Source organism: Arvicola amphibius, chromosome 18 (genome assembly GCF_903992535.2).
Source record: "Arvicola amphibius chromosome 18, mArvAmp1.2, whole genome shotgun sequence".
Taxonomy (NCBI): Eukaryota; Metazoa; Chordata; class Mammalia; order Rodentia; family Cricetidae; genus Arvicola; species Arvicola amphibius.
The window spans coordinates 24,436,243-24,461,639 of record NC_052064.1 but is presented as its reverse complement, the minus strand read 5'-3'; the positions used below and the strand labels follow the sequence as shown (position 1 = coordinate 24,461,639).

The 25,397-nt window shown below is 41.0% G+C and overlaps 1 protein-coding gene across 1 annotated transcript in view; it reads right to left on the bottom strand.

Annotated features, from left to right (window-relative positions):
- Gls (glutaminase) overlaps nt 1–22,527 on the bottom strand; it is a 62,230-nt gene extending 39,703 nt beyond the window's left edge. Inside the window, exons 1-6 of the mRNA XM_038315396.1 lie at nt 22,130–22,527; nt 9,912–10,008; nt 9,450–9,571; nt 4,351–4,480; nt 3,456–3,535; nt 1,186–1,349 (exon numbers count right to left, since the gene is read on the bottom strand). Coding sequence (XP_038171324.1) covers nt 1,186–1,349; nt 3,456–3,535; nt 4,351–4,480; nt 9,450–9,571; nt 9,912–10,008; nt 22,130–22,527 — 991 coding nt within the window. The remainder of the gene's footprint in view (nt 1–1,185; nt 1,350–3,455; nt 3,536–4,350; nt 4,481–9,449; nt 9,572–9,911; nt 10,009–22,129) is intronic.
- Between the last annotated feature and the right edge of the window lie 2,870 nt (nt 22,528–25,397).

Sequence of the window (25,397 nt, the reverse complement as noted above, 5' to 3'; positions counted from 1 at the left end):
TAATTTTTCATGAGATACTCTGTTATCTTACATGTATGGGGGTGTTTCTCCTGGACGTACGTATGTCTCTGCACAATGTATGTACCTGGGGTGGAGGCAGCCAGAAGAGGCGCTGAGATCCCCTGGAACTGACACTGTAGTTAGCTGTTAGTCCACCATGCAGTGTGGGGAAACACATCTTGTACTCTCAAAGATAAGCCAGTGCTCTTAGTCCCTAAGCATTTAAACAGCCTCTCAAAAAGATGTCTAATATTGAAATTCTACATTTGTTTTTAGATCTTTAAATACCTTCCTAAAAATCAATGTATCTGCCAGAATGACTTAGATTATTCCCCTTGCCTTCCAAAGGAAAGTGCTCATTATATTATAAAATGTTTTATATGCCAGGGATAACAGAATGAGTTTTTATTAAACCTGGATGTCAAAGGGCCTAATAAATATTTTAGAATATAATAACCTCAATAAAATTGCCAATATATGATAATTTATATTAGCATAAAATTATGGTAAAAAACAACAAAGATTATGGTAATATACAGAAAACTGTATGCCCTTTTATAGTATATGACATTTATTTAAGAGTGGTTATACATTCATTCTACGGACAAATAGAGGTCAGAGCCTCTAGCAATGAAACTGGTAAGGAGATTGAACCTAGCTATTTCTTTACCTTTGCCAAACAGGCTTTTTAACTGAAATGATTAGCAACACACTCAGAGTAATTATGAGCACCCCAGAACTATGAGCTGCTCCCACTGGACTGTTCTTAAGCACAATCTAAACAGTTTCAAACGTTAACAGAAACCCTCGATAGGTGACTATAATGTAACTTATTTACTTATTAATGGACAGGGCTCATGTAGCCAAGGCTGCCCTCGAATGCTATGCGGCTGGGAACGTCACTGAGCTCCTGGCCTACCTTACTCCATCTCCTATCTGCTAGGATTACAAGTGTGCACTGTACCAGCTGTGGAATGCGTTTCCTGCCCTTACCACCCTACTGCTCTTGCTAATGGTGTAAGATAACATTAAAAAAAAAAAAAAAACCCTCTAAATATTAAAGAAACTCTACGGCAAGTTTTAAAAAATAGAAAAAGATTTCTTCAAAAGCAGAATTCAAATTACTGAGAGTTAAGCAAAAAATGAGTTATTTCTTTCTTTAACCAACTTGTAAACATTCCTTACCATCTTCATTCAAAAACAGCTTGTTGAATCTCAGCCCACTTGGCTCTTTCCCGACATAGCGATGCACATACTCGGTCCCCAGGTCATTGACTGCAATGGCGTATTTCAGGGGCTTCACGCAGGACTGAAGACAAAAGGGGACTTTGGTATCTCCAATAGAATGCCTAGTAAAGTAGATTTAAAAAACAATCAGCATCAGCTAGAAAGAGCTGCATGACCAGACTTGCTCTGTTTATATTATTAATTCTAATCCATAAACATTTTTAATTCAACCGTAAATGTTTACTTAGGGGCTGGCTACATGGCGCTGAGGGAAGGTGCCCACCACCAAGCCTGACCACCGCAGTGTAATCGCTGGGACCCACGGTAATGAAGATATCCTGCAGGCTATCTTCTCGTCTTCATAAGAGAAAGAGAGCGTGTGTGAGAGTGTGTGAATATAAACATTAAAAAATGTTTAAGAGGAATACTGCAAAGAAAATGGCAAAAGCTTAAATTAGTCAACAAAGTAAGTTTTATTAGATGTTAAATCAGTTATGTTTTTCTTACTACCACCTGATTTCAGAGTAAACTAGGCCTTTTAAAAATTATATCTTAGAAAAATTAACATGTTTATTTATAATAAAAAGCATAAGTTTTTTATTATAACTTAAGGATACTTCAGATTAGATAATTAAAATCACAGATGAAGAAGTTTTCAACTTTACCTTAAGAAGAAAAACCTAAAATTTCTACATTTACCTGACTTGTAGCCTCAAACTTTAGGGTACCGCCAAGCATGGTGGCACATGCCTATAACCAAATCAGAAGCAGAGGCATGAAGATACAAAGTCTGAGAATAGCCTACGCTACAGAATTAAGTTCTAGGCCAGCCCAGCTACATAAAGAAACTGGCATTCAAAATCGAAAAATAAAATGAAATTGCATCACTAATATAAATTCATCAAGTTGTATAAACAATACCTACAAACTACACACATTTTTTAAAATTTATTTAGTTTTAACACGAGTGCTCTGTCATCATGCACACCTGCATTCCACAAGAGGGCATCAGATCCCATTACAGATGGTTGTGAGATACCATATGGGTGCTGCGAATTGAACTCAAGACCTCTGGAAGAGCACCCTTAACTGCTGAGCCACTTCACCAGCCCCAGTTACATACACTTTTATGTTGTTATATTTTTAGTTTTAAAAGTAATTTTAAAGACAAATATAATATGTACTCACTCATCAGTAGCTTTTAGACATAAAGCAAAGAAAAATCAGCCTACAGTCCACAACCCCAGAGAACCTAGACAACAAAGAGGGCCCTGAGAGAGACATACATGGAACTGCACAGGAAGGAGAAAAAGACAAGATCTCCCAAGTAAACTGGGAGCGTGGGGGTCACAGAACAGGGTAGACAGAAAGAGGTGAGGAAGGGAGAATAGCAAGCAAAACTGCATAGCTAAATAAAAACAATTTTAAAAAAGTAATTTTAAGGAAAGATTATATTTCTAAGCTAAATCTTTTAAGTGGGAAGAATACTGAGACTTAGGGCATAACTGTTCTGACATAAAATTAGAACTTGACAATGACACTTAATGTCTGACTTCCAGCAAAATGTTTTTTGCACTGAGCTGTGTGTGCACATTTTCACATTTAAGTAGCAGACCTGTGCGCCCACGTGTGAGGAAGAGAGTGGCCGACACCAGGCTCTTCATCCTCTCCATTTTACTAAAGCAGCCTCCGGCTGAACATTCCCTTGCTTATTCCCTAGTTCTGTTCGCTGTTCGCAAAGAGGATCTCCCTGCCCCCTCCCAACTGCTGGAATTACGGGGAGTTACATTTGCCCAAGATTTTGTGCCAGGGACCAACTCTGGTCTTCCCGCTTGCATACTAGGCACTTTATTCACCAAGCATCCTCTCCTAAGCCCCTCCCCACAAAAAATAGTTCTTGAAAAAACATTCCCACACTGCAGCATTTTTCCAAAGGTTTTCATCCATATTTTAAAGTCAAATCATTCTCTTTTTAGTTCTCCCTCATAATAACACTTTCTGATAATTCTGCAATAAGCCTCATCATCAGCTGCTTCTCAAATACAGTTTCCATGTATATATAAAAGACTATATTTTGCATCTGACTTTTACTTTGCAAATTGACTGATAATGTGATAGGTTATGCTACATAAATTCAACACCAGTCTCAAAATCGTATTTCTTTCTGCTTCATGTCTATTGTTATACAAAATTTAAGTTGGTCTCCATAGATTTTTAAATAAACTTACCTTTGCCCATCTACTGTACAGACAGATACACCCCACAAATCAGGACTGAACTTGGCCAGCTGAGGAATATAATCAGCAACCTATCCAAAATATTGGAAAGACATTAAGAGACACAAGCTAGGCAGTGTGTTTTCTCTCACCGACGACTAGCTGTTTACAGTACTCAGGAACTTCCACCTGTCCTTTAATGACACTTGTGAAAACTAGGAGCGCCAATCCACAAACCCAGCACCAGCATGACCTTGGGTGGCTTCTCTCTACTCTCCAATTCCCAATGCAACTGTTCTTCCTATACATGCAGACTAAAGAACTAAAGACTTTTCTTTAAAAAGGAAAAACATAATAGCTTTCAACCTTGTAACACTGAGATTATATGAAAATCTCTGCTGCTACTTGGAGTACTTGGTTGGGAGGACTAATGGGTGCCTTATCTGTGGGGCAGGGGTGTTACAGGTTCTTCTGAAGCACAGGCTGACAGGGTGGGCCCACACTTGCTTACACAGTAGAGGCTTCCTCTGAATTCCTGATTCTTTCTCCAATTCCTATATGATGGGATTATAGGTGGGGGACCACCATGCTTGACTTTCCCTGGATAATTTTTAAAAACTAAAAATATTTTACTTTATATTAATTGGTATCAAATCTGCAGAAATGTCAGTCATCCTTACTAATTAAAAAAAAATGTAAAGCCACTTCAGTCATTTTCCAAATTAAATTTCTTTTAAAAGTTGGTTTCACTCTAGGCAGAATAACAAAAAGGAGTTAAGTACTTAACATGGTTTAAAAAGCACCAAATCTAGTGGCCTGACTCAGTCTCTTAATCTGTAAACAAAGTACCCAGGTTATTCCCTTTACACCAAATGTTTATATTAGGAAACGTGTGTGCACACCTCACCTTCCCTCCAGACTGCTTTTTCGCGCTCTCATACAACTCGTCGATGTGTGAGGTGAAGGACATAAAGTCAGGGATGACGAACTTCCTTCTGAAGGCTTGTGTCAACAAGACAATGTTGCTCTGAACGCACCTGTGAATGTGACACAGAATGGGCACCATTCAGTCGTCACACCTGCTAGCAGCACTGGCTGGGAATGGCAACAGTTACCGGTAAAGTCGTCACACCTGCTAGCAGCACTAGCTGGGGATGGCAACAGTTACCGGTAAAGGAGGCAAGGCACACAAGTCAAAATTGACTTAAAATTAAGACATACTCTCCCTATGTTATTTTTTCTGTCCAGCTTACCTGAACAGATCAGAAATAAATTAGATGTGCCTAAAACTGTGCCAGGCACTAAAACAGCAGTGCATTCTTTGTGGTCTGAGCATCCGACTAGAACTGATAAATACTCAATATGAGATATGGTTAACAAAAACTAATCTTTAAAACACCATAAATGAGATTATGAAAATTTTCCAATTTTAACATCTTTCTTAGCTTCTGTATAACTACTGGTAGTATCTCACAAAAACATTAAGTAATTGCAAATATATTCCCTGAATAACACTTTAAAAGCTTTGTAAGATAAAACCAATTTGGTTTGATCAAACTCATCAATTTTCATAAGTGAAAAATGTTGATGTTTATAAAAATGGACACTTTATAATAAACTTCTTATGAAGTAGTATAATAAATTTTATATTAGCAAAACCAAAACTAAGCTTGATGTAAATGTAACACATTACAGAATAAAAAATATTTTGTTGTTAAAAATTATTTCAAAGACACAGTAAGCACTCTGGTGATCTTAACCAATATTCTGCTTTCTTCTGAAAGTAACTCAGCCAAAAGCATGTCAGTGTAACCTTACAGATGGTGCCTCAGTACATCTTAAACTCTGAGCTGAAGACAGTCTTAAGATTTCTAAGTATCAATTACTCAATCACAGAGTATTTGACAAAAGACAACTTGCTACAAATGAATGTCAAGATACAACAAAACTATAATTAATAATCTATGGCAAGGCACATAATATGATTTTGAAAAAATTGCCAGGTGGTAATGGTGCATGCTTTTAATCCTAGCACTTGGGAGGCAGAGGCAGGTCATTTTCTTGAGTTCAAGGCCAGCCTGGACTAAACTGTAAGTTCCAGTACAACCAGGGCTACAAGGAGAAACCCTGTATCAAAAACACCAAGAGGTAGGCAGGCAGGCAGGCAGACAAAAAATAAAGAAGTCTAAGCCAGTCCATTGCTATGAGAAGATATTTATATACTTGGATTCCTCATAGATAAATGATACAATACTAAATTAGCATGCATGGACGAAAAAGAAAAATAATGGGCATTATTAATGATGAGTATGTTTAATATTAAAAATATCAATACTTTCTGAAGAGGTTCCCCACTTCACGGATAAGTAAATAAAATTAAGAGGTTGAGTAACCAATAAATACTCTCATTGGTTAAATATTTAATTTTTATATATCTAAAAAAGCTTCTAAAATTCAACTTCCTAAAATAATGTTGTAAGGGAACTATATATACCTTTCTCATATGAAAAAGCTTAAGGTAATTGCGAAAATTAAATACTACTTATTTTTAAACCAAATATACTTCATTTTTAAGAAGTTACAAATAAAACATACCAAACAAATTTAAATTGTTAGCCCATTACTATTTCCCCCACTATTATTCTAAATGCTTAAAACTAATCAGGGGCTGGAGAGATGGCTCAGTGGTTAAGAGCACTGACTGCTTTTCCGAGCTTTGGTTCGATTTCCAGCACCCACATGATGGCTCACAACTGTCTGCTACACTAATTCCAAGAGATACAACGCCCTCTTCTGGCCTCTGGATGCATGTGGCGCACAGACATACATGCAGGCAAAAACACCTACACACATAAATCTGAAAATAATTTTTTTAAAAAAATTAGCCAGCACATTTAAAGAGGATTTAGTCAATAAAACTATACAATTAAGTTTGGATATGGTGTTCTAGCATAAGATATCAACAAAAACCACATGGCAACAGCCTTAAAACCACACACACACACACACACACACACACGCATTCACACACATATTTTAAATGTACACTGGTGTTTTTGGCATGGGTGTCAAATCCCAGACTGGAGTTACAGGTAGTTGTAAGCTGCCAAGTGGGTGCTGGAATTGAACCCATGTCCTCTGGAAGAGGAGTCAGTGCTCTCAACCCCTGAGTGATAAGTTACCACGATAGACATTTTCAGCTTTCAGAATACTCTAACTACATATAAAGATGGATGCTCAAATAGTGAAGACTTGGGGTACTATAAAATAGAAGTTGTTTAAACTGAGGGAAAATTACCTTGGCCTTTCAGCAGGCAAAAATCTCTCTCTGTGCTTTGATCACTTTCTTGACAATCAGGTCTTACAAATGCTATGTACATTAATGTATTACAAAATTTTTTCTCACATAACTTTTCATTAGTAATATGAGTTTTTAGAAAACCAAATAATTACAAATGCAAACCATTTGTTGTCTCTAAAAAACAAGTCCAAAAACTATGATCACAATACAAAGAGGTCTAAAAATGAATGAGTGAATAAAGAACTTGTTAGCCCAGTTTCTTCCCTTGTAACTGTAATAAATATTGAAATAAAGACATTGATTATATAGAAAGGCATAGACAGCCTCCAACTTTCAAATGCTAAAATTCATTTTTCATTTTTACAAAAGTCACAACACTATTTTCTCTACTGTAAAGGCTGATATATTCTAGAAAAAAATTTCAATACTTCCACTCAAATCTGAAATATCTACCTCTATAGTTACTTCTCTCAGAAGAAAGGAACTCCATGTTTTAACAGTTCCTTTCCAGCAGCATGGAGATGAGATTATCTTTGAAATCCCCAACTAGGTAACTTCATACACTGGAAATCAGAGAAGAAATGTCTGTGAAGTAACCACATTGTTTTTTATTTTTCTTTCTCTCCCTCTCCCTCCCTCCTTCCCTCCCTCCCTCCCTCCCTCTCTCTCTCTTTCTTTTTCCTTTTTTTGGTTTTTCTCTGTGTAGCTTTGGAGCCTGTCCTAGAACTTGCTTTGTAGACCAGGCTGACCTCGAACTCACAGAGATCCGCCTGCCTCTGCCTCCCGAGTGCTGGGATTAAAGGCGTGCGCCACCACCGCCCAGCATAACCACTTTTCTAAGTGACCTGAAAATGCTCATAGTCAGAGGTTTTGAGTCACCTCATTCTAGAAATGAAAAGGAAAATCATTTAACTACAACCCACTACACAGACTACTGTGCTTCCATGTCAGGTTGGGACTGCCTATAAATACAATCATAGATCTTTAAAACTTGGGTTTGTGTCTGAAAGTTATGAAAATTATTATATATTAATTCAGTTACAAACAGAATTTTATGATTGTGGCTCTTAAGGTTCATAACTAAGAATATTTAAACTGCTTTTAATTTCATAATGAAACAATGTTCATAAAACGTATCTTAAAGCAGGTTTAAATGTGCAATTTAGTGCTTTCCCTTAACAAATCCAAAGTGAGGTTGCTAGACCTACTATTCACAAACCAACCCACCATCAACTGACTATACTCACAGATAAACTAGAATACTTCCAAAAGGCACCATTATCAAGAAAGAGTACTTTGCACAGACAGCTCCTAAGACAAATCCTTACTCCAATGGCACAGATGATCTAGGGGTGAATTCAGCCCTTTACAAAACAGAACAGGTCAGCAGACTCAAATTCCTCATACCAGCTGCAAAGTAAGCTTGACTGCTACGCATTAACCTTGGCTGTATTAAGAGAACCAAGAGTCTTCTGGTGGGAATTCAGGATTGGCAGATGTATCACAAGTGTGCCAGAAACTTCAGAGAACTTCAGAGGGATTCCGGGATAAAGAAAGGCAATCAAACACACACACACACACACACACACACACACACACACACACACACACACACACACACAGAGTTTTAAAATAAATGTAGAAATTCCTTGGATCCAGGGCTGGAGAGATGGCTCAGAGGTTAAGAACACGGACTGCTCTTACAGAGGTCCTGAGCTCAATTCCCGGCAACCATGTGGTGGCTCACAATCAACTATAATACGATCTGGTGCCCTCTTCTGGTGTGCAAGCATACATATAGGCAGAACACTATATACACAATAAAAGAATAAATCTTTTTTAAAAAAAAAAAAAAAGGAAATTCCTTGGCTCCATCTTAACTTAAGCCTGTAGCTTAAGGGAAAAAAGTCTTAGAGTTGTTTAAAATTTTATACTGCTTTCTATTAACTATGAATGAATTAAAATATTATTTGATTGTTTAGGATCAATTATAAACATGTTCTCTATTAAAGCTAAAACAGGGGCTGGAGAGAGTCTTCCAAAGGATCCAGGTTCAATTCCAGCACCCAAAGGGTATCTGACAATTGTCTGCAGCTCTAGTTCAGGGGATCTTTTACAGACACACATGCAGGCAGAACATCAATGCATATAAAATAAAAATAAACAAATCATTAAAGAAAACTCTTAAAGCTCATACAAATACAGTAAAGAAAATTAAGAAACAGATCTGTAAATACAATGTTAAAATGTTCTCATACAACCAAATCAAGGTTTTAATTTTCAAAGCTGTCTTTAGTTCTCAACTGTTTTGCAAAAAAAAAAAAAAAAAGACAATAGCTCCAAACCCATTCATGAATACATTTGAAAGAATCAGGTGATGCAGATATGGCAGATATAAGGACCACCAAGTTGTGTAAAATCCTCTCTTGCCCATCATCGAAATCACCGTATGAAAACAGATTTACAGACTAGATTAAAGAGGCAGCAGAGTAGAGCACTCTAGGCGCAGAACAGCACTGCAGCTAAGCTTCACTAAAGCAGTCAGAACTTCCCTGTGCGCCGTCACTGTTTTCAGAGACATGGCATCGACAAACCACTTCTCAGTTACACTAAAGCACTGGTCTTTAAAACGTAAAACTGTTTTAAAAGCACAATCAGCATACAGCATAGCAAATCACCGTTAAAGGTTTGGCAGAAAGTTTTACTTTTTAAAAAGATCTTTGTCTAGCATGACACCATCTGACGTTGTCTGAAGAGTTAATCTTAACATATCCATACACTCTTTCAACCTGGGGTCAGACGTTCGCAATCCTGTAGATTTGAGTGCCTGTTTTTAAAAAAATAAGAGTTTGTAAATACACAGCGCAGACAATGTATGCATGCTTATTCCAACTCTAAGTCTCATTCCTGTATATAAAGGTTTCTATGCAAGCTTTGATCATGTATGTGGTATTCATATCACTACTATCCACTTTCTGGACAAGTTTCTCATTGTTTCTTTTTCTTTCATTGATTACCTCAAAGTGAACATGGTAATAATTTGAAAACAAGAGAAATACTGTTGGAACCTACAGGTCAGATAAACTTGAAGACTATGTTTCAGGAATAGTATGTAACTGACTTAGTAGCACTTCTGTGAAGGTTGAGAGAAAACTATAAAAACTTACTGTGATAAACTTGTGAACAGGTATCTTTTCTTGTCCTTCAGCAATTGTGTAGAACAGCAAATCTTCCAAGCTAGGTAACAGACCCTGTTTTATTTTACTAAAGGAGAAGGAAAAGAATACAAAATTAATCCTTGTGTGAATATTCTAATGGATGAAAATCAAGTTCATTATTAAGTAACCACTGTACCAAACTATAGTTGAGATGATACAATCCTAAGTACTATAGCCATAATAAACACTGATTCCCCAAAATCAAATCAGTATTATTAGAAATCACACTGGAAAAAAGTTAAAAAAAAAATTCATTAATAGTTTTCAATTCCAGGTCATTTTTATTATCACATACATATGTAATTTTAAATCTAGGTTCTGCTTATGTAAGAAAACCTACAGTATGTCTCCTAAAGTCTGGCTTATTCCACTTAATATGATGACTTCTAGTTACGTGCACTTCCCTGCAAATGATTTCACTGTATGTTAAAGCTCAATAAAATTCCACATATATGCACAACATTCTCGTTACCTATCTACACTTCCTGGCTATGGTAAGAGTCTGGCCGACTGACACAATGTGAGCACTGATTGGCAGAGTCTGGCAGACTGACAGACTGTGAGCACTGATTGGCAGTAGCTGTAGTTGTCCTCTGCCATTTGCAGGAACACGTGTGCGAGCGCCTGCCGAGGCCAGAAGAGGGCGTCAGAATCACGGACCTGGCGTTACAGCAGTGTGAGGTTCCTCACTCGTGTACTGGGAACCAAACTTGGGTCCTCTGGAAAACACCAAGTGCTCTTAACCACTGGGTGATATCTCACATTAAAACAAACCAACAAATAAATAAATAAATAGATAAATAAGTAAATAAAAGAACAGCCAGGCAGTGGTGCTTTACGCCTTTAATCCCAGCACTCAGAGGCACAGGAAGCCGGATTCTGTGCGTTGGAAGCCAGACTAGCCTACAAAATGAGTTCCAGGGCAGAACAGACTCCAAAGCTACAGAGAAACCCTATCTCGAAAACAAGAACAACAAAAAGCAATGAAACTTCATATATCATAGAGTATTAGAAGAAAATTTTGCCAGCAATACTAAAACTTAATGAACTAATATAACAAAATGTTAAGAGTAACCAAACTTTAAATAGGAACACAATTCTTCCTCTCAGCCTTTATGTAAACAAACAATCACACACTAATGTACTGGGGAAAGGTTTCAGAAAATCAAAACATATTCTATTATTCCAATTATCAATCACTGTCATAAATATTATAATGATAAAAATCACATGTCTTAGCAAGGCATAACTAACACCTGCAAGCCCCACCGTAGGAGGCTCAGATAAGAGAGTTCAAAGCCAGTCTGACTACAGAGGGAAATTTAGGCCTGTATGGGCTTCAGTTGAGACTGTCTCAAAACAGGAAAGAACCGCAGGTCTAAGGCACACCAATCCCCTGCCTACCTACCATGACAGATCAATATACATACATACATGTATATATAAATATATACACATGTGGGAGATATATATAACTATTTCAGAAAGTAAAAAAAATTAAGTAGAATACTAATTCTTAAATGTCATCAAGTCTAGACTACTTGTAAGTATAATAGCAACTTTCATGGGTCAACTATGTACATTACTTATTTAAAAAAAAAAAAACTACTAACAGCCAGGCAGTGGTGGCACACACCTTTAATCCCAGTACTAGAGAGACAGAGGCAGGCAGATCTCTGTGAGTTCGAGGTCAGTCTGGTCTAAAAGAGCTAGTTCCAGGACAGGTACCAAAAACTACAGAGAAATGCTGTCTCAAAAAAAGAAAAATAAAACAAAAAACACAACAAAAACCCTAACAGATCATGTCTGTTTATAACTGTTTATGTTGTTGAATAGATCTGTTCTACATGTCTAAATGATTCCTAGTTTAAACATTATGAGCAGTTCTGAATTTTAGTAAGTCTACTAGTATTTCGTTGTTTTCTAATAAAATTACTTCCCAACTCTTAGTGTGATACAGTGTGACACACACACACACACACACACACCTGTTCTAAAGACAATAAAATAGTTGGGCAGTGGTGGCGTGCACCTTTAATCCTAGCACTTGGGAAGCAAAGGCAGGAGGAGCTCTTGTGAGTTCAAGGCCAGCCTGGTCTACAGAGTGAGCTCTAGGAGAGCCAGGGTTGTTAAACAGAGAAACCCTGTCTTGAAAAAGCACCCCCGAAAGACAATAAAACAGCTGACTTTCAAGCATATACATTTATACATAAAACATATAAACTATCTCCTAAAAGAAACATCAATATTGGTATCGGTTGCATTTAGATTTGCTTCCAAAGCTCGGCTGCACCAACCCCGGAGGCTGTAAATGCTGTATTAGTACCATGTGTGAGTGCAAGTGGGCCTGGAGCATGAAGGAAGTCCGGATACAACTTCCGGGCGTCCGTTTCCTCCCTTCTTGTGGTTTCCAATGATCCTACTTAGGGCCTTGGCTTACATGGCAAACGCTTTTGTACCTGAGCCATCACCCTCACTGGCCCCAACCTTAAAAAAAAAAAAAAAAAAAAAAAACCCTGAGAGTATATCAATTTATCAATACTAGTAAGTTCTAAAAATTAATCTTTATAAGATGCTAACGGCATACCCTGACACAATTTTGACCTTAGACAACTTTTTGTAAAGCACCTACAATATTTAACAATAAATGAAGATCACTTACATACTGTGCTGTGTTTTGCAAAAATTCTTATTTAGTCCATTCTAATTAATGATCTGCTGACAGAAACACAAGTCTTACAAAAATACTGCATAATTTCTAGTACTAACCAAATGTACTTGCTGACAGAAGTGAGCACCACTATCTCTCTGCTCAGGGAGACTCAGAACCTTCCCAAGGACGCACAACAGCAGAAACCAATCCTGAGTCTTTTTTCTGAGTGTGGGGTTTGAATTTACTACTGCACTACTCTGAATTATTACCTAATTGCTACTTTCCTAAGACACAAGCAGGTTTTCTAGGTTTTACCCTGATCTAATAGCTTTAAATAAGAGTTCAATAATACTGATGACCCAATATTTAAAGAAAAATTGAACCAGCTGTCAAAATCAGTGAATAATAACATACCAATTATTTACGGAAAATGGTTTTTGAGATAAAACTTTAGATAATGGCAGTTTATTACTTTAAAAACTGCAGAATAAGCTTTCTCCAAATTTATCACATCAGTAAATGCTATTTACTTTGCCTAAAAGCTATGTAAACAACACTAAATATACACTTCTTCTACTTATGTTACATAGTGAAAAAAATTAAAATGGCCCTTTATTGCCACAGCTAGCAAAGTGAGTAAATATTGACTTGCTTAAAAGAGAAGAAACTAATTTATATCCATAGGAAAAAATGTAAGCCATGCCTAAGATACATGACCATAAAACTTGTACCTGTAATCCCTGAACCCAGGAGGCCAGAGAAAGTAGGAGTCTAAATTCAAGGTCAGCCAGGGCTACAGAGCGAGGCTCTGTCCAAAACCAAACAAAAAACCAACAAACTACCACAGAATTGCTATAACTTGAACAAAACACAAGTATTTCCCCCAAATTTTCAAGAAAGCAGAAATCACACCCAAGAGTGTTCTTGCTTTATAATTCTCTCCTCTGAATTATTGTCTTTTTAGTATAATAACCAAAACTAGTATTTTACTACTAGAATTTAAAAGCTAAACACTATTTTTAGAAACTATATGCTAGATGAGTATTTTTTCCAGCTTTGTCATACCTTCAGCTGTCAACTTGACACAAATCTAGAGTCTCTTGGGAAGAGCAGGTTAGACTGGCCTGTGCTCATGTCTATGAGATATTTTCTTAATGGCTAGTTCAAGTAGGAGGTCCCAGCCTATCCATGCCTGGCCCAAGTGGACCTGCACCTTCTCAAAGACTACAGGCACCTGGGGAAGCCTGTAGTCTTCCTCTGTGGCTTATGCTCTAAGCTCTGGCCTTAACCTGTAAGATAAAATAAATCCTGCCCAGTTTATGTCTGGTTATGGTTATGGTCTCTGCTGGCTAGTTATACACCCATTTGACAAAAGCTAGAGTCCCTGGGAGTCAGAAACCTTAACTGGGAAATGTTATCGCATTGGTGGTGGCAAGCTTACGGTACCTCTTCTTGATGATGACTGATGTGGGTAGCGCCACCCCTTGGGCAGAGGGTGTGTGAGCACGTCATCCACGGCCTCTGGTCAGTTCCTGCCCTGACTGCCCTTGAGGAGGACCTCAATATGAAAGAATAAGCAAAATAAATCCCTTCTTCCAAGCTGCTTTTGGTAATGGTATTTTATCACAATAGAGACCTGAACTAAGAAATGTGTATATCACAGCAACAGAAACCAAACTAAGAATTGTTAAAACACTCTTTCACAAATCAAAGAGATTATTTTAAACAAATAGTACTTTGGTACCACTATAGTTGACTTATTCGGAACTAAATTATAGAGAGAAGATAATAAAACACAGACTTCAATTGCAAGCAAGGGGAAATGAAATGGCTCTGAAAATATGAGTGGCCATTTTCAGGCGTGAACTCCTATTGTTGAAGTATTTAAATAGAGGCAACAAACAACCTTTACAGAAGTGGAGGAGGGGGCGGCAGCTAGAGATGGACTTTTAAGGTCTCTCCCAAACCTAAACTTACAAAAATCCAATTAATTCATACAGTGTTTCACAAAACTTTCAAAAGCAGTTGGGGAGGGGGGCGACTATGAACTTGGTTAGGTAATTTACTCTTCTGAGGAATTTTGTGAAATGAAAAATGAGGTAGAATTAAATGATCTTTGAAGTCATTTCCCAATTCTAATTGTTAATGAGTTGCTAAAAAGAACATCATAAACTCTAATAAAATCATAATTTTACATAATATTTACACATCCTTATTTTACAAATACATTCTTAACATAAAAACTATGGGTGGTACACAATGTTGCTAAACTGTATAACTAAAACTGGCTAAAATGCTCAACTTTACACTAAGTTTATTTTACTATAATTTAAAAGTGGGCACAGAAGGTGAGAGTCAGGAAGAATTGTTAAAATGAAGAGAATAAAATTAATCTATCCTAAGAAAACCAGTTTTTAATGAAGCAAAGCCAATCAGAGTATCAGAGATGCTCTACACTGAAATACACTTTCATGCAGGGCAGGCAAGCGAGGACGGCGCTCTCTCCTTCCTGGAGATGAAGCTCGTTCCCAGCACTGGGAAACAGAAACGCTCGTTCACTGCCTACTACTGACCGGAGACTCTAAGAACCAGAGAACTTAACAACAAAACTAGATTAGAATTCAGATGTTTTAGAGAAATGCTGTCTCGAAAAACCAAAAAAAAAAAAAAAAAAAAAAAAAAAAATTCAGATGTCAGGATTTTAGTCTGCATGGCAAGTAACAGGTGAGAAAAACGAGCTGCCAAATCCAACATTAATTATTTTATGCAATTTTCACAGTACAATATTTATTGTTCTTATACAACCAGAAATGAGATATCAGGAGAGCAATAGCAGCAGGCTATGGAAATGTAACTGATAAGGGTCTTCCGTTTTTTAAGATGTTTCCACTCACAAGGGAAATCCTGCTTACACACAGCTATTGAGAGGTGGGAAACAGCGGCCATTCTCACGAGCACAACAAATACGGTCATTTGTGCTCTGTCCGTCCAACACTTCTCCTAAGCTTTCTTTAAAACTTAAGGTCATAGAAAATCGTGTTCTAACAACCTTAATACTCCATCTCCTTACAGCTTTAAGAAACGGTTAATTACTTACCTAACCCATTGATGCCGAGCAAGGAAACCCATTACAACTAGCTGCATTTCGATACAGGGCTGGCCATACCTTTCTACAAGTGAAGTATCTTGCTCCTATACGTAAGATACTATATTAAAAATATTAGGGAATAAATTTTTCTATACTTCAGTTTATTGTGTTATTTTATTCCTAAAAATATGAATAATTTATGAGTTCCTCCTAAGTTAAAAAATATTCTCCAAATAACTGTACTTTTAATAACCCCTACCCCCCAAAAAAATCAAAGGAAGTACCTGTCAGTCAAACTATCAAGACAAGTTTAGAATCTTTTAAACTGTACCAGAAATGAGTAGATAAAAATACATCCCCGAATCCTGAAATTATCAATTGGTATTCATTATACCAAAACAAGCTTTATGCTTAAGTAATATTTTCAGTAAATGTTTCTTCATAAATGGGTGGAGAATAAACACCGAGTGCCACACAGCAGAGAATGGAGGCCCCAAGGAACTGCCTCACCCCTGCTTAGGCATAGGCAGGAGGCTGTCAAGTTCAGACACCGTTCCTATGCACGGTTTCATAGCCAATCAGCTAGCTCTATAATGGACTGTCTATGCGTAACTGTGTGCAACACTGACCAGACACCGATAGTCACTGATTTTAATTAAAAATGCTTGAAGTGGTCCTTTTTTATTGTTTTTTATTTTTAAGATTTTTTATTTATTATGTACAGTGTTCTGCCTGCATGTCAGCCTTCAAGCCAGAAGAGGGCACCAGATTTCATTACAGATGGTTGTGGATGCTGGGAATTGAACTCAGGACTTCCGGAAGAGTGGCCAGAGTTCTACCGCTGAGCGGTTAAGCGTTCCTCTTGCTAGTAGGTAACTTAGGTGAAAATATCCAAATAACTAAAGTATGCCCGTGATTTATACAGGATTTGATATTGTTCAACCATTTAGAGAATCGTATGTTTTTTTAACCTCGAATATTAAAAAAAATAGTTTTTTTTTTAAACCAACTTCAAATGTCTTAAAAACGGAAGAAACCCAAGTATCTTCACAAACTTGCTCTTCAAGGTGACATTTACTTCTCAGAGGAAACCAATGCCCTTCTTCCCTTTGGGGGCTAGGTATCATTGCCCCCATTTTCCAAAAAAAAAAAAAAAATGAAATTGGGAGACGGCTCAGTGGTAAAGAGCACCAGCTGCTCTTGCAGAGGACCCAGGTTCAGTTCCCGGCACCCATAGGGTGGCTGGCTTACAGCAATCTATTAACTCCAGTTCCAGGGATCCAGAGCCCTCTTCTGACTTATGAGGGCACAAGGCATGTGCATGATATACATACATGCATGTAGACAAAACACATTAAAAAATAATAATTAAAAAAATTTTCATTTGGTAGCTCCCTAAATTTTGTGGGTGGCAAACTTTTCAATAAAACAAAGCTGCAAGCAAAAAGTTAAAATTTTAGGACTCAAATTTCTGTGAATCTACTCAAATTATGTAAAGTCTGTTTAAATGAATATCATGCCGTTACTTACAGATCATATACAGGTTTATCAATGGCGAGATGCATGGTTTAATGTAAATATTAGGCTTCAAAAAATATGACATATAGTTACTGGCACTTTCTTCCCATTAGAACTACAGGGCTGAAAGGTGGTTTAGAAGCATGACATGTGCAAGGTCTGGACTCAATCCCCCGCACCGCAAAAACCAAACAAACAGGAGAAAGCGTCCGATTTAAAGCTTACTCCTAGGAAAATCTCACAGTGAGATAGCTAAGAAGCACAAAAGGGAAAATTAGACGTTCTGTCCTACTCTACAGGACTGGCAGATTACTTTTAAAAGACTATACTGTAAGTGTTGACTTTGTCCACGTGGATGTGTGTGCACACGCATGTGCAGGAACCTGCAGAGGCCAGGAGTGGGTGCTGGATCTCCTGCAGCTGGAGTTACAGGGCTGGGCACGATGCTGGGGATCTGAACTCTGGTCCTCTGGGAGAGCCGGAAGCTCTCCTAACAGCTGAGTCATCTCTCCAGTTCTGAACTGACAATGTTAACCTTTAGAAATCAAAGCAGATGCAATTCAAGAGGATGATGAAAGTATCTGCCACCTCGTTCAGAAGTTCTTATTACCCAATACCAAAATACTATCTACATCTGCCAAATACTGTCTCAATTTCATTTTCAGTACTCTTTGAAGTACATATTATTAAATCTTACTTTGTTCAATTTTCACAAAAGGCAATGCAGTGATGTTTGCGCTCCTCACACTCCATCTATTAAAAGTGGAACTATGAAAATATGCCATACCATACGATTTGAAGCTAGATGAAATCACTTTCGGGTGCACTTTATTTTTAAATTCAAATACTCTTCTGTAATAAAAGCATATTTTTGTAAAATTCCAGACTTCCTGGAGACATGCAAACGTAATTAATAAATAAGGGGCATGTAGTTTTTCAGCAACCACCAAACAGCTCTCCAAAATCATGAACAAATAAATCCATACCTATCCACCAGCAATGCAAGGACTCTCTTTCCTACCACTTTAGGGCAAGTGTGCTTAACAGCTGCCGCACTGATGGGGAATGGTCCCCTGGCTATTTCAATGGAATGTTTTCAATATTGCACCCTATAAAAATAAGGTTTTGTAAAAAGCACATTCTAGTATTTCATCTACCCAATCCTTTCTCCTAATTAAAAAAAATGTTTAAACCAAAGATAATTTAATGCATGTGTGCAAGCACGCGTGCACACACACACATAGGTGCGTGCACCAGCCTTTCCTAACGATCATTCACTAAAATAAAGACATTTCTGGGCTTTGCTGAAATTAAGAGTGTCACACTTGCTGGGCGGTGGTGGCGCACGCCTTTAATCCCAGCACTCGGGAGGCAGAGGCAGGCGGATCTCTAAATTCGAGGCCAGCCTGGTCTACAAGAGCTAGTTCCAGGAAAGGCTCTAGAAACTACAGGGAAACCGTCTCGAAAAACAAAAACAAAAACAAACAAAAAAAAAAGTGTCACACTTAATAGATAAGATATAAATCGGATTTCTTTTTAAAACGTCTGTTAAGCCAGCAAGCAAGTTAAACAAAGCTCTTTGCCACAACACACTTGTAACTGATAATGTTTATTCTAGTCCATATTATTTTTGCTTTCCTTCCTTCCTTCCTTCCTTCCTTGTTTGTTTGTTTGTTTTGGTTTTCTGAGAAAAGGTTGCTTTGTAGCCTATCCTGGAACCAGCTCTTGTAGACCAGGCTGGCCTCAAACTCAGAGATCCTCCTGCCTCTGCATCCTGAGTGCTGGGACTGAAGGTGTGCTCCGCTGCCACCACCCGGCCCATATTGTTTTCTGAAAGTGATACTGTATATTAAGATTTTAAATTCAATTCAATTTCACAGGGTGCAAAGCAGACAATTAGGGGGAAATGATGAATTTGGCAATACCAATTTTAAAATTCAAGTCATGTCAAATATAAACACGAGGACTGAGCCTGGCTTAAGAACTAAGGTATTACCTACACAAAGGTGTGCATCAAAGCTAAAGGAATGGAAGTCCTTTAAAGGAGAAGGTAAAGTGGAGGAATAAAGAGCTCAGCGATGAAGGAAACCCCAAAGTGGTCGGGAAAGGAGACTGAACAAAGAAGCAAGCCACGCTGTGTGGTTTTTAGTGATGGGGTGCACGGTGTTAACGAAATGAAGACCTCCAGAGCAAGCTTGAGCAAAGGTCACTGCGGTTACCTTTCAGTACTAAAGTATCAGTCATCTGACAACCTGATCAGACTGAAGGTCTGTCACAATACAGTGCAAGGTGATAGGGGTTCAAAGAGTTTTACTGGTTTTTGGAAAAAAAGATAAGACAACTTGATTCTATTCCAACATCTAGAAGACAAGGTTAATAAAATATAAGGAAAGAAAAGCAATAGGAACTAACGGGAGTGCTGTGTCTGAGTATTACATTTGCTCTGGCCTGGTTTTCCAGCAAAGTTTAAAGATGTAAACTGTTCAAAACACACAGTTTCATGCAAGACACGTTTCTTTCGAGACAAACCTTCTCTGGGAACTAAAAATAAAAATTGCCACGTGAGTCTGAAATTCAAAGATCGACAACCACAACAGGGCTTTAGGGTAAAAGAAAGTCTTATTTCGTGAACAAAGCTGTAGAGTGAGCACATGCCCAACACCATTCTGAGCCTTGCAGAAAACAGCAACTCTTGATCTTCACAGGGCTGTTTCTGGGTAACACTATAAAATCTGGCAGTCCCCAGAGCCTTGGCAAAGCAGATGGACTGCTGACTGAGGAAGACCTATGCCTTGGAGGCTGGGCATTCGGAAAGGTCAAATAGGAGCTGACCTATAGAGGGAAACGCTTCTGCTTCTCACACAGAAAATGGTGCGCTTGAGAGAGGAAAACCTGATCAAAACTTTCGGAGAACAGATCAAATACAAACTTCGTTCAAATAATAATACTTTTTTCCCCTCTTTTCCCTTTACATGAACTCATGTCATTTGTGGTTTGAACCTTGGTTGAAAGCTCTCAGGTCTATCCTTTTTGAATTGGTTTTGAACCTGTTTAGCTGCTATCTGAATTTTGGTGCAAACACAAACACACACTAGTACAGCCCCTTAACTAAAGCAAACAAGGTTATCTTATTGGCACTTAACACTCTCCAGGAATCTGACCAAAGCTTCTTGGGGAATTCCCTCCCTAAACTAGCCTCTTCTGCTGGGCAAGAAGGGGGGGAACAGGATGGGACATTAGCCAGAATAGCATTCCTAAGTAACTGCCCTGAGATGATTTATTAATATTATTAATAGGGCAATGGAACCAGAAACTTCTGGGGAAACAAAACACGAGAGTTCATTTTCCTAGCTGACTTTTTAAAAGGGGCGCTAGAGCCACTAGGTGGGGAGAGATCACAGAACCAGACATATTTTAATAGAAAGCACCTCCCATCCTGCAACCTGGACTATTGACTACTAAATGGGAGCAAATGCGCTGGCAGTTCTGTTAAGTGTAAAACGTGTGTTTTGTTCCACCAGCCTGGTAAGCAAGATTTGGGCAAAGTGAGCCCTGTATGTGATTAAACATATGTAATACACATTTTACCTTCTAAAACATTACAGGTATAACTTTAACCAAAGTCTAGGTTTAAAAAACAAAACACTGAAAGGGATTTAAGGCATCTAATCCAGCACATTTCAATAATGTGCACACGATCATCAAGCTAGATTGTGGCACAAAGCCTCATATGATCACAGACTACCACAAAATTCTGTCCATCATTAAGCGCTTTTGTTTGTTTGTTTGGTTTTGAAATAGCATTTTTCCACTCCGGGAAAAGAACCAGGAATGTTTTAGGAAGGTCCCTGCATCAATTACAGGAAACATTAAGCAGGCCCGAGCTTGAGGTTATCAAATTCACACTTTCAGTTTGACTTACGCTACTGGGCAGATCTGGAAAAAGAGGTACAAAGCAAGAACAGGACACGCCATGTCAGCGTCAAGCTAGAAAAATAGGATACGGGAAAAGCCTAAAAGTAAACGTTTACCTACATGGGAAAGCTAAAGCTATTTATGTTAAACAAAAGCGTTCGGGGAAGACTCATATTTAAGAAAACTCAATTTTGTTCTGGCTAAAATTCCCACGCTGTACACACAATGAGTCAACATCCTATCACAATTATGTCCCCGGTTTCTGCGTGTTTATGGCACACTTCATTTTCGCTCTTAAAAAAAAATTCTACTGTCAACCTCACAGTAGAAATCGGACAAGCGATTGCCGGTCCCCGTAGGAACAGGTGGTCCGTGCTGCGTGCCATCCTCTAGGCCACATGTCCCTACTCCGCCTAATCTCATTTCTGAAGCATTATTTCCGGTGGCCCAGATGGCTCCACGCACGCCAAAACGATCCACCTCCGAAGGCTTAAGAGCTCTCTGCCACATCTGGCATCCAGTGGGATGGTGGCAGAGGCTTAGAGGCGGCGGGCGGGGAGGGGGGGGTAAGGGCCTGGAAAAAGGTGAGCCGGGAGGGCGGAGAGGCTCCTCTCTCCACCCTACTCCTCAATGTCACCGGCGAGAGATGGATGGTGGTGTGGGCATCACCCTCGCAGAGCCCGGAGGCGGGCCAGGGTGGCGGCCGCGAGCCGGGGCGCTGAGCACGCGGCCGAGGGCAGGGGCCAGGGGGGCAGCGGCAGGCCAGTCCCGCCGGGCGCTCGCCGGTCGTCCCGGGGCGACCCGCGCGGACGCGGAGGGGAAGTGGGAGCAGGCGGAGGGGCGCGGGCGGGGCCTGATCACATGGCGCAGGCAGCCGTCGCCGGCCCGCCTGGCATCGCTTTCTTTCTCTTCCGCGAACCCCGGCTGCCCCGCCGCCGCCCACCGCCCCGGGCCCGATCGACCCCTCCTCGGCTGTCCCCCCACGCCACTCACTTGTCGCCCGCGGCCACCATCTCCTTGCCCTCGCTGTTGCCGAACGCGTCCGTCTCCCCGGGGCTGTCCTTGGGGCCCGGTGCCGGCGCGGCTGAGGGAGGCGACGCCCCGGGTTGCTGCTGCTGCTGGGGCGCCGCGCCTCCCTTGCCCAGCTCCTGCAGGATCTCCGAGGGCGAGCTGGACAGGCCGCCGGCGCCGGGGCCCTTGGCGCGGCCGCCCCCGCCCCACCACGGGTGGAGCCGCGCGGCGGCCACCAGGCCCGCGGCCGGCCGGTTCCCGCTCCGGGGACGCCGGCACAGGGTGCCGAGGGGCTGCGCGCGCCGCAGGGCGGCTCCGACGGCGGCGGGCGGCCGCCGGAGCAGCTCGCGCAGCATCGCCGAGCCATGCAGCCGCATCATTGCCGCCGGCGATCGCTCGGTCAGAAGAGGATGCTCCGGGCGTGGGCGGCCGCGCTCCTCCCGGAACGGCCTGGCGCGCGGAGGAGAGAGGACTGGGAAGAGATAGGGTCCGCGGCGGGGTGTGGTCCCTGCTCCGCCGCCGCTGCCTCCGAGCCTCCCGGTCGCCGCCTCGAAGCCTCCCTGTCACCGCCGCTCCTCCGGCTGCCGCGAGCTCCGCACTGAGGAGGACGCGCAGGGGAGGGCCGGAGACATTCCGCGCTCACCCGCCGGGGGCGGGAGGACGCCGACGGCCCGCCCCCTGAGCGCTCCCCCATTGGCTCAGCCTGCCGATCTCGCTCCCGATTGGCCAGCGGAGCTGTCAAGTTGAGTGTGGGCGCCCGTGCGCAGTCCCGCGGGGTCCGGGAGGGCGGGGAGAAGGGCGACTGACGTGTGGGGCCCCGCAGGCTGCCCGGCCCCGCCGGTGAGGCTACCCCCCACCCCACCCCCCCGCCCTTCTGCTCGGGCCGCCTGAGGCCACGCTAGGCGTGGACCGCGGCGCCGGGATCCGGCCGCTCACCGGGCAGGTGTGCTCGCGGGATGAGCGGCCTCCAGCTCCCGAGGCCGAGCATCGCAGTCCTGGAGCCGGGCCGGGCGGTGGCGGGTCGCCTGGTCCACGCCTGATGCTCGCCCCCAGGCTAGTGATGGGGGACGTGTCCGCCCTTCTGAGGGCATCGGTCCTGCCCAGGCGGCTCTGACGAGCTCCATCCCTCTCACAAGTGTGCTTAAAACTTTCCATGGTTGGCTACTGCCCAGGAGTGAAATGTTTTGGAAAAAATGAGCAAAATCTTTTCAGCTATGCAACTTAAGACATTTTAGAACGTTGGCGCGCAGGGGCAACGAGAAGAGAAAAAGCCAGAGAAGGGTGGCTCTCCTCTCCTAAATTTTTATTTTTTCACGCACAACAATTTTCCAAATGTTTTGAACGGCGATAATTTCATTGGGGCTAGTTGGCTTGAAAGCAAAATTGCAGATACTTTTTTTTTTCTATTTTAAAAGCTGCCAGATTGGTTTGAAATACAAACATCTGAATATCATTTCTCAAAACCGGTTCAGCCCGGCATCTCTTTGTCCGTTTATCCTTTTAGATCTGTGGGTCATCCAATATCTCCTGGGCCTGAGCACACATTTCTCTCCGGAATAAAAATGTTTTAAAACTATTTATTAAGACAGATTTAAGTACGTAGATTCACCAGGTTATTTTTAGGAGGATGGGCAGGGGGTAAGGTCCATCATTAATTCGCCAGATCTAGTATCCGATGACTGTTTAATGTGGAACTAGATTAGTCGAATGTGACTAATCACACCTGTGTTACACACAGGTTTGCCCTGTTTAAGATGTGTTCCCCCCCCCCCCTTTTTTAAGTCTGCTCTTTAAATGGGAAACATGTGGGGAAAGTAACCTTGTAGGAAAAAAAAAAACAGAATTGTAAATTACTTGAGTGGCTTTTATTATTGCCTAATGTGAATATGGGTGGTTTGAAAGAAACCGGTCCCAAAGGGAGTGGCACTATTATGAGGTGTGGTTCTACTGGAGGAAGTGTGTCACTGTGAGGGTGGACTTTGAGATATCTTTTGCTCAAGTTTCCCTCGGTGTGACAGTGAGCTGACTTCCTGTTGCCTCTGAATCACTCAGCTCCGGCACGGCATCTGTCTACACGCCATGCTCCCTGTCAGGAGGATACTCAACGGAAACCCGAAAACTGTAAGTGAGAGCCACCCCAATTAGATGTTTTCCTTATAAGAGCTACTGTGGTTATGGTGTCTCTTCACAGCAATAGAAACCCAAACTAAGACAGTGAACTTGTCAAAAAATATTAATAAGAGCGAATCAAAAAGTGATGTACTTAGGAGAAAACATCACATGGGGGGGGGGGAGGTAGCACATAATAGCCCTAAAAAATCTAACATTTTCCCCTGCTCTATGGATGGCATATAGACCTTCGTGTTGTTCAGTTTCTTAGAAACGGCTAATGTTCTGTTCTTACTGCCTCCTTTTTCATACTGATCCAGACTACTCACCAATCCAGTCAAGGTTTTATACTCATTTTCCCCACTTTCTCCCATCTCTCAGTGAAATGACTTCTGATGGTCAAAGGTTTAAAGGCTTTCAAGTATCCGGAACAATTAGCCAGGGACATGACTAAGTGGGCAGAGAGGCTAGCTACGCAAGCATGAGGACCTGAGGGGCAGATCCTAGGCCGTAACCCCAGCCCTGGAGTTGGGGCGGGGTGGGGTGGGGCGGATCCCTGAGACTCAGTGCTAGGCACTCTAGCCGAACTGGTGAGTTCCCATACCTCTGACCTTCACACAGAGGCAAGCACACTGTATACGTGAATACATACCACATAGGAAAGGGAAAAAAAATAATAAAAGTAAAAAAAGGCACCCGGGGCTGGAGAGATGGCTCAGCAGTTAATAGCACTGACTATTCTTCCAAAGGACCTGGGTTCGATTCCCAGCACCACATGGTAGCTCACAACTGTCTGTAACTCCAGTTCCAGGGAATCCGATGCCCGCATACAGACATGCATTCAGGAAAAAACACCAATGTACATAAAAATAAGTTATTGAGGGGGCTGGAGAGATGGCTCAGAGGTTAAGCGCATTGCCTGCTCTTCCAGAGGTCCTGAGTTCAATTCCCAGCAACCACATAATGGTTCACAACCATCTGTAATGAGGTCTGGCGCCCTCTTCTGGCCTGCAGGCATACACGCAGACAGAATATTGTATACATAATAAATAAATAAATAAATATTTAAAAAAGAGAAGGCTCCTATTGGTAGATTCTTTTCTAGGGTTTCTACTTTTCAGAGTCTAACCCTAAGGAGACC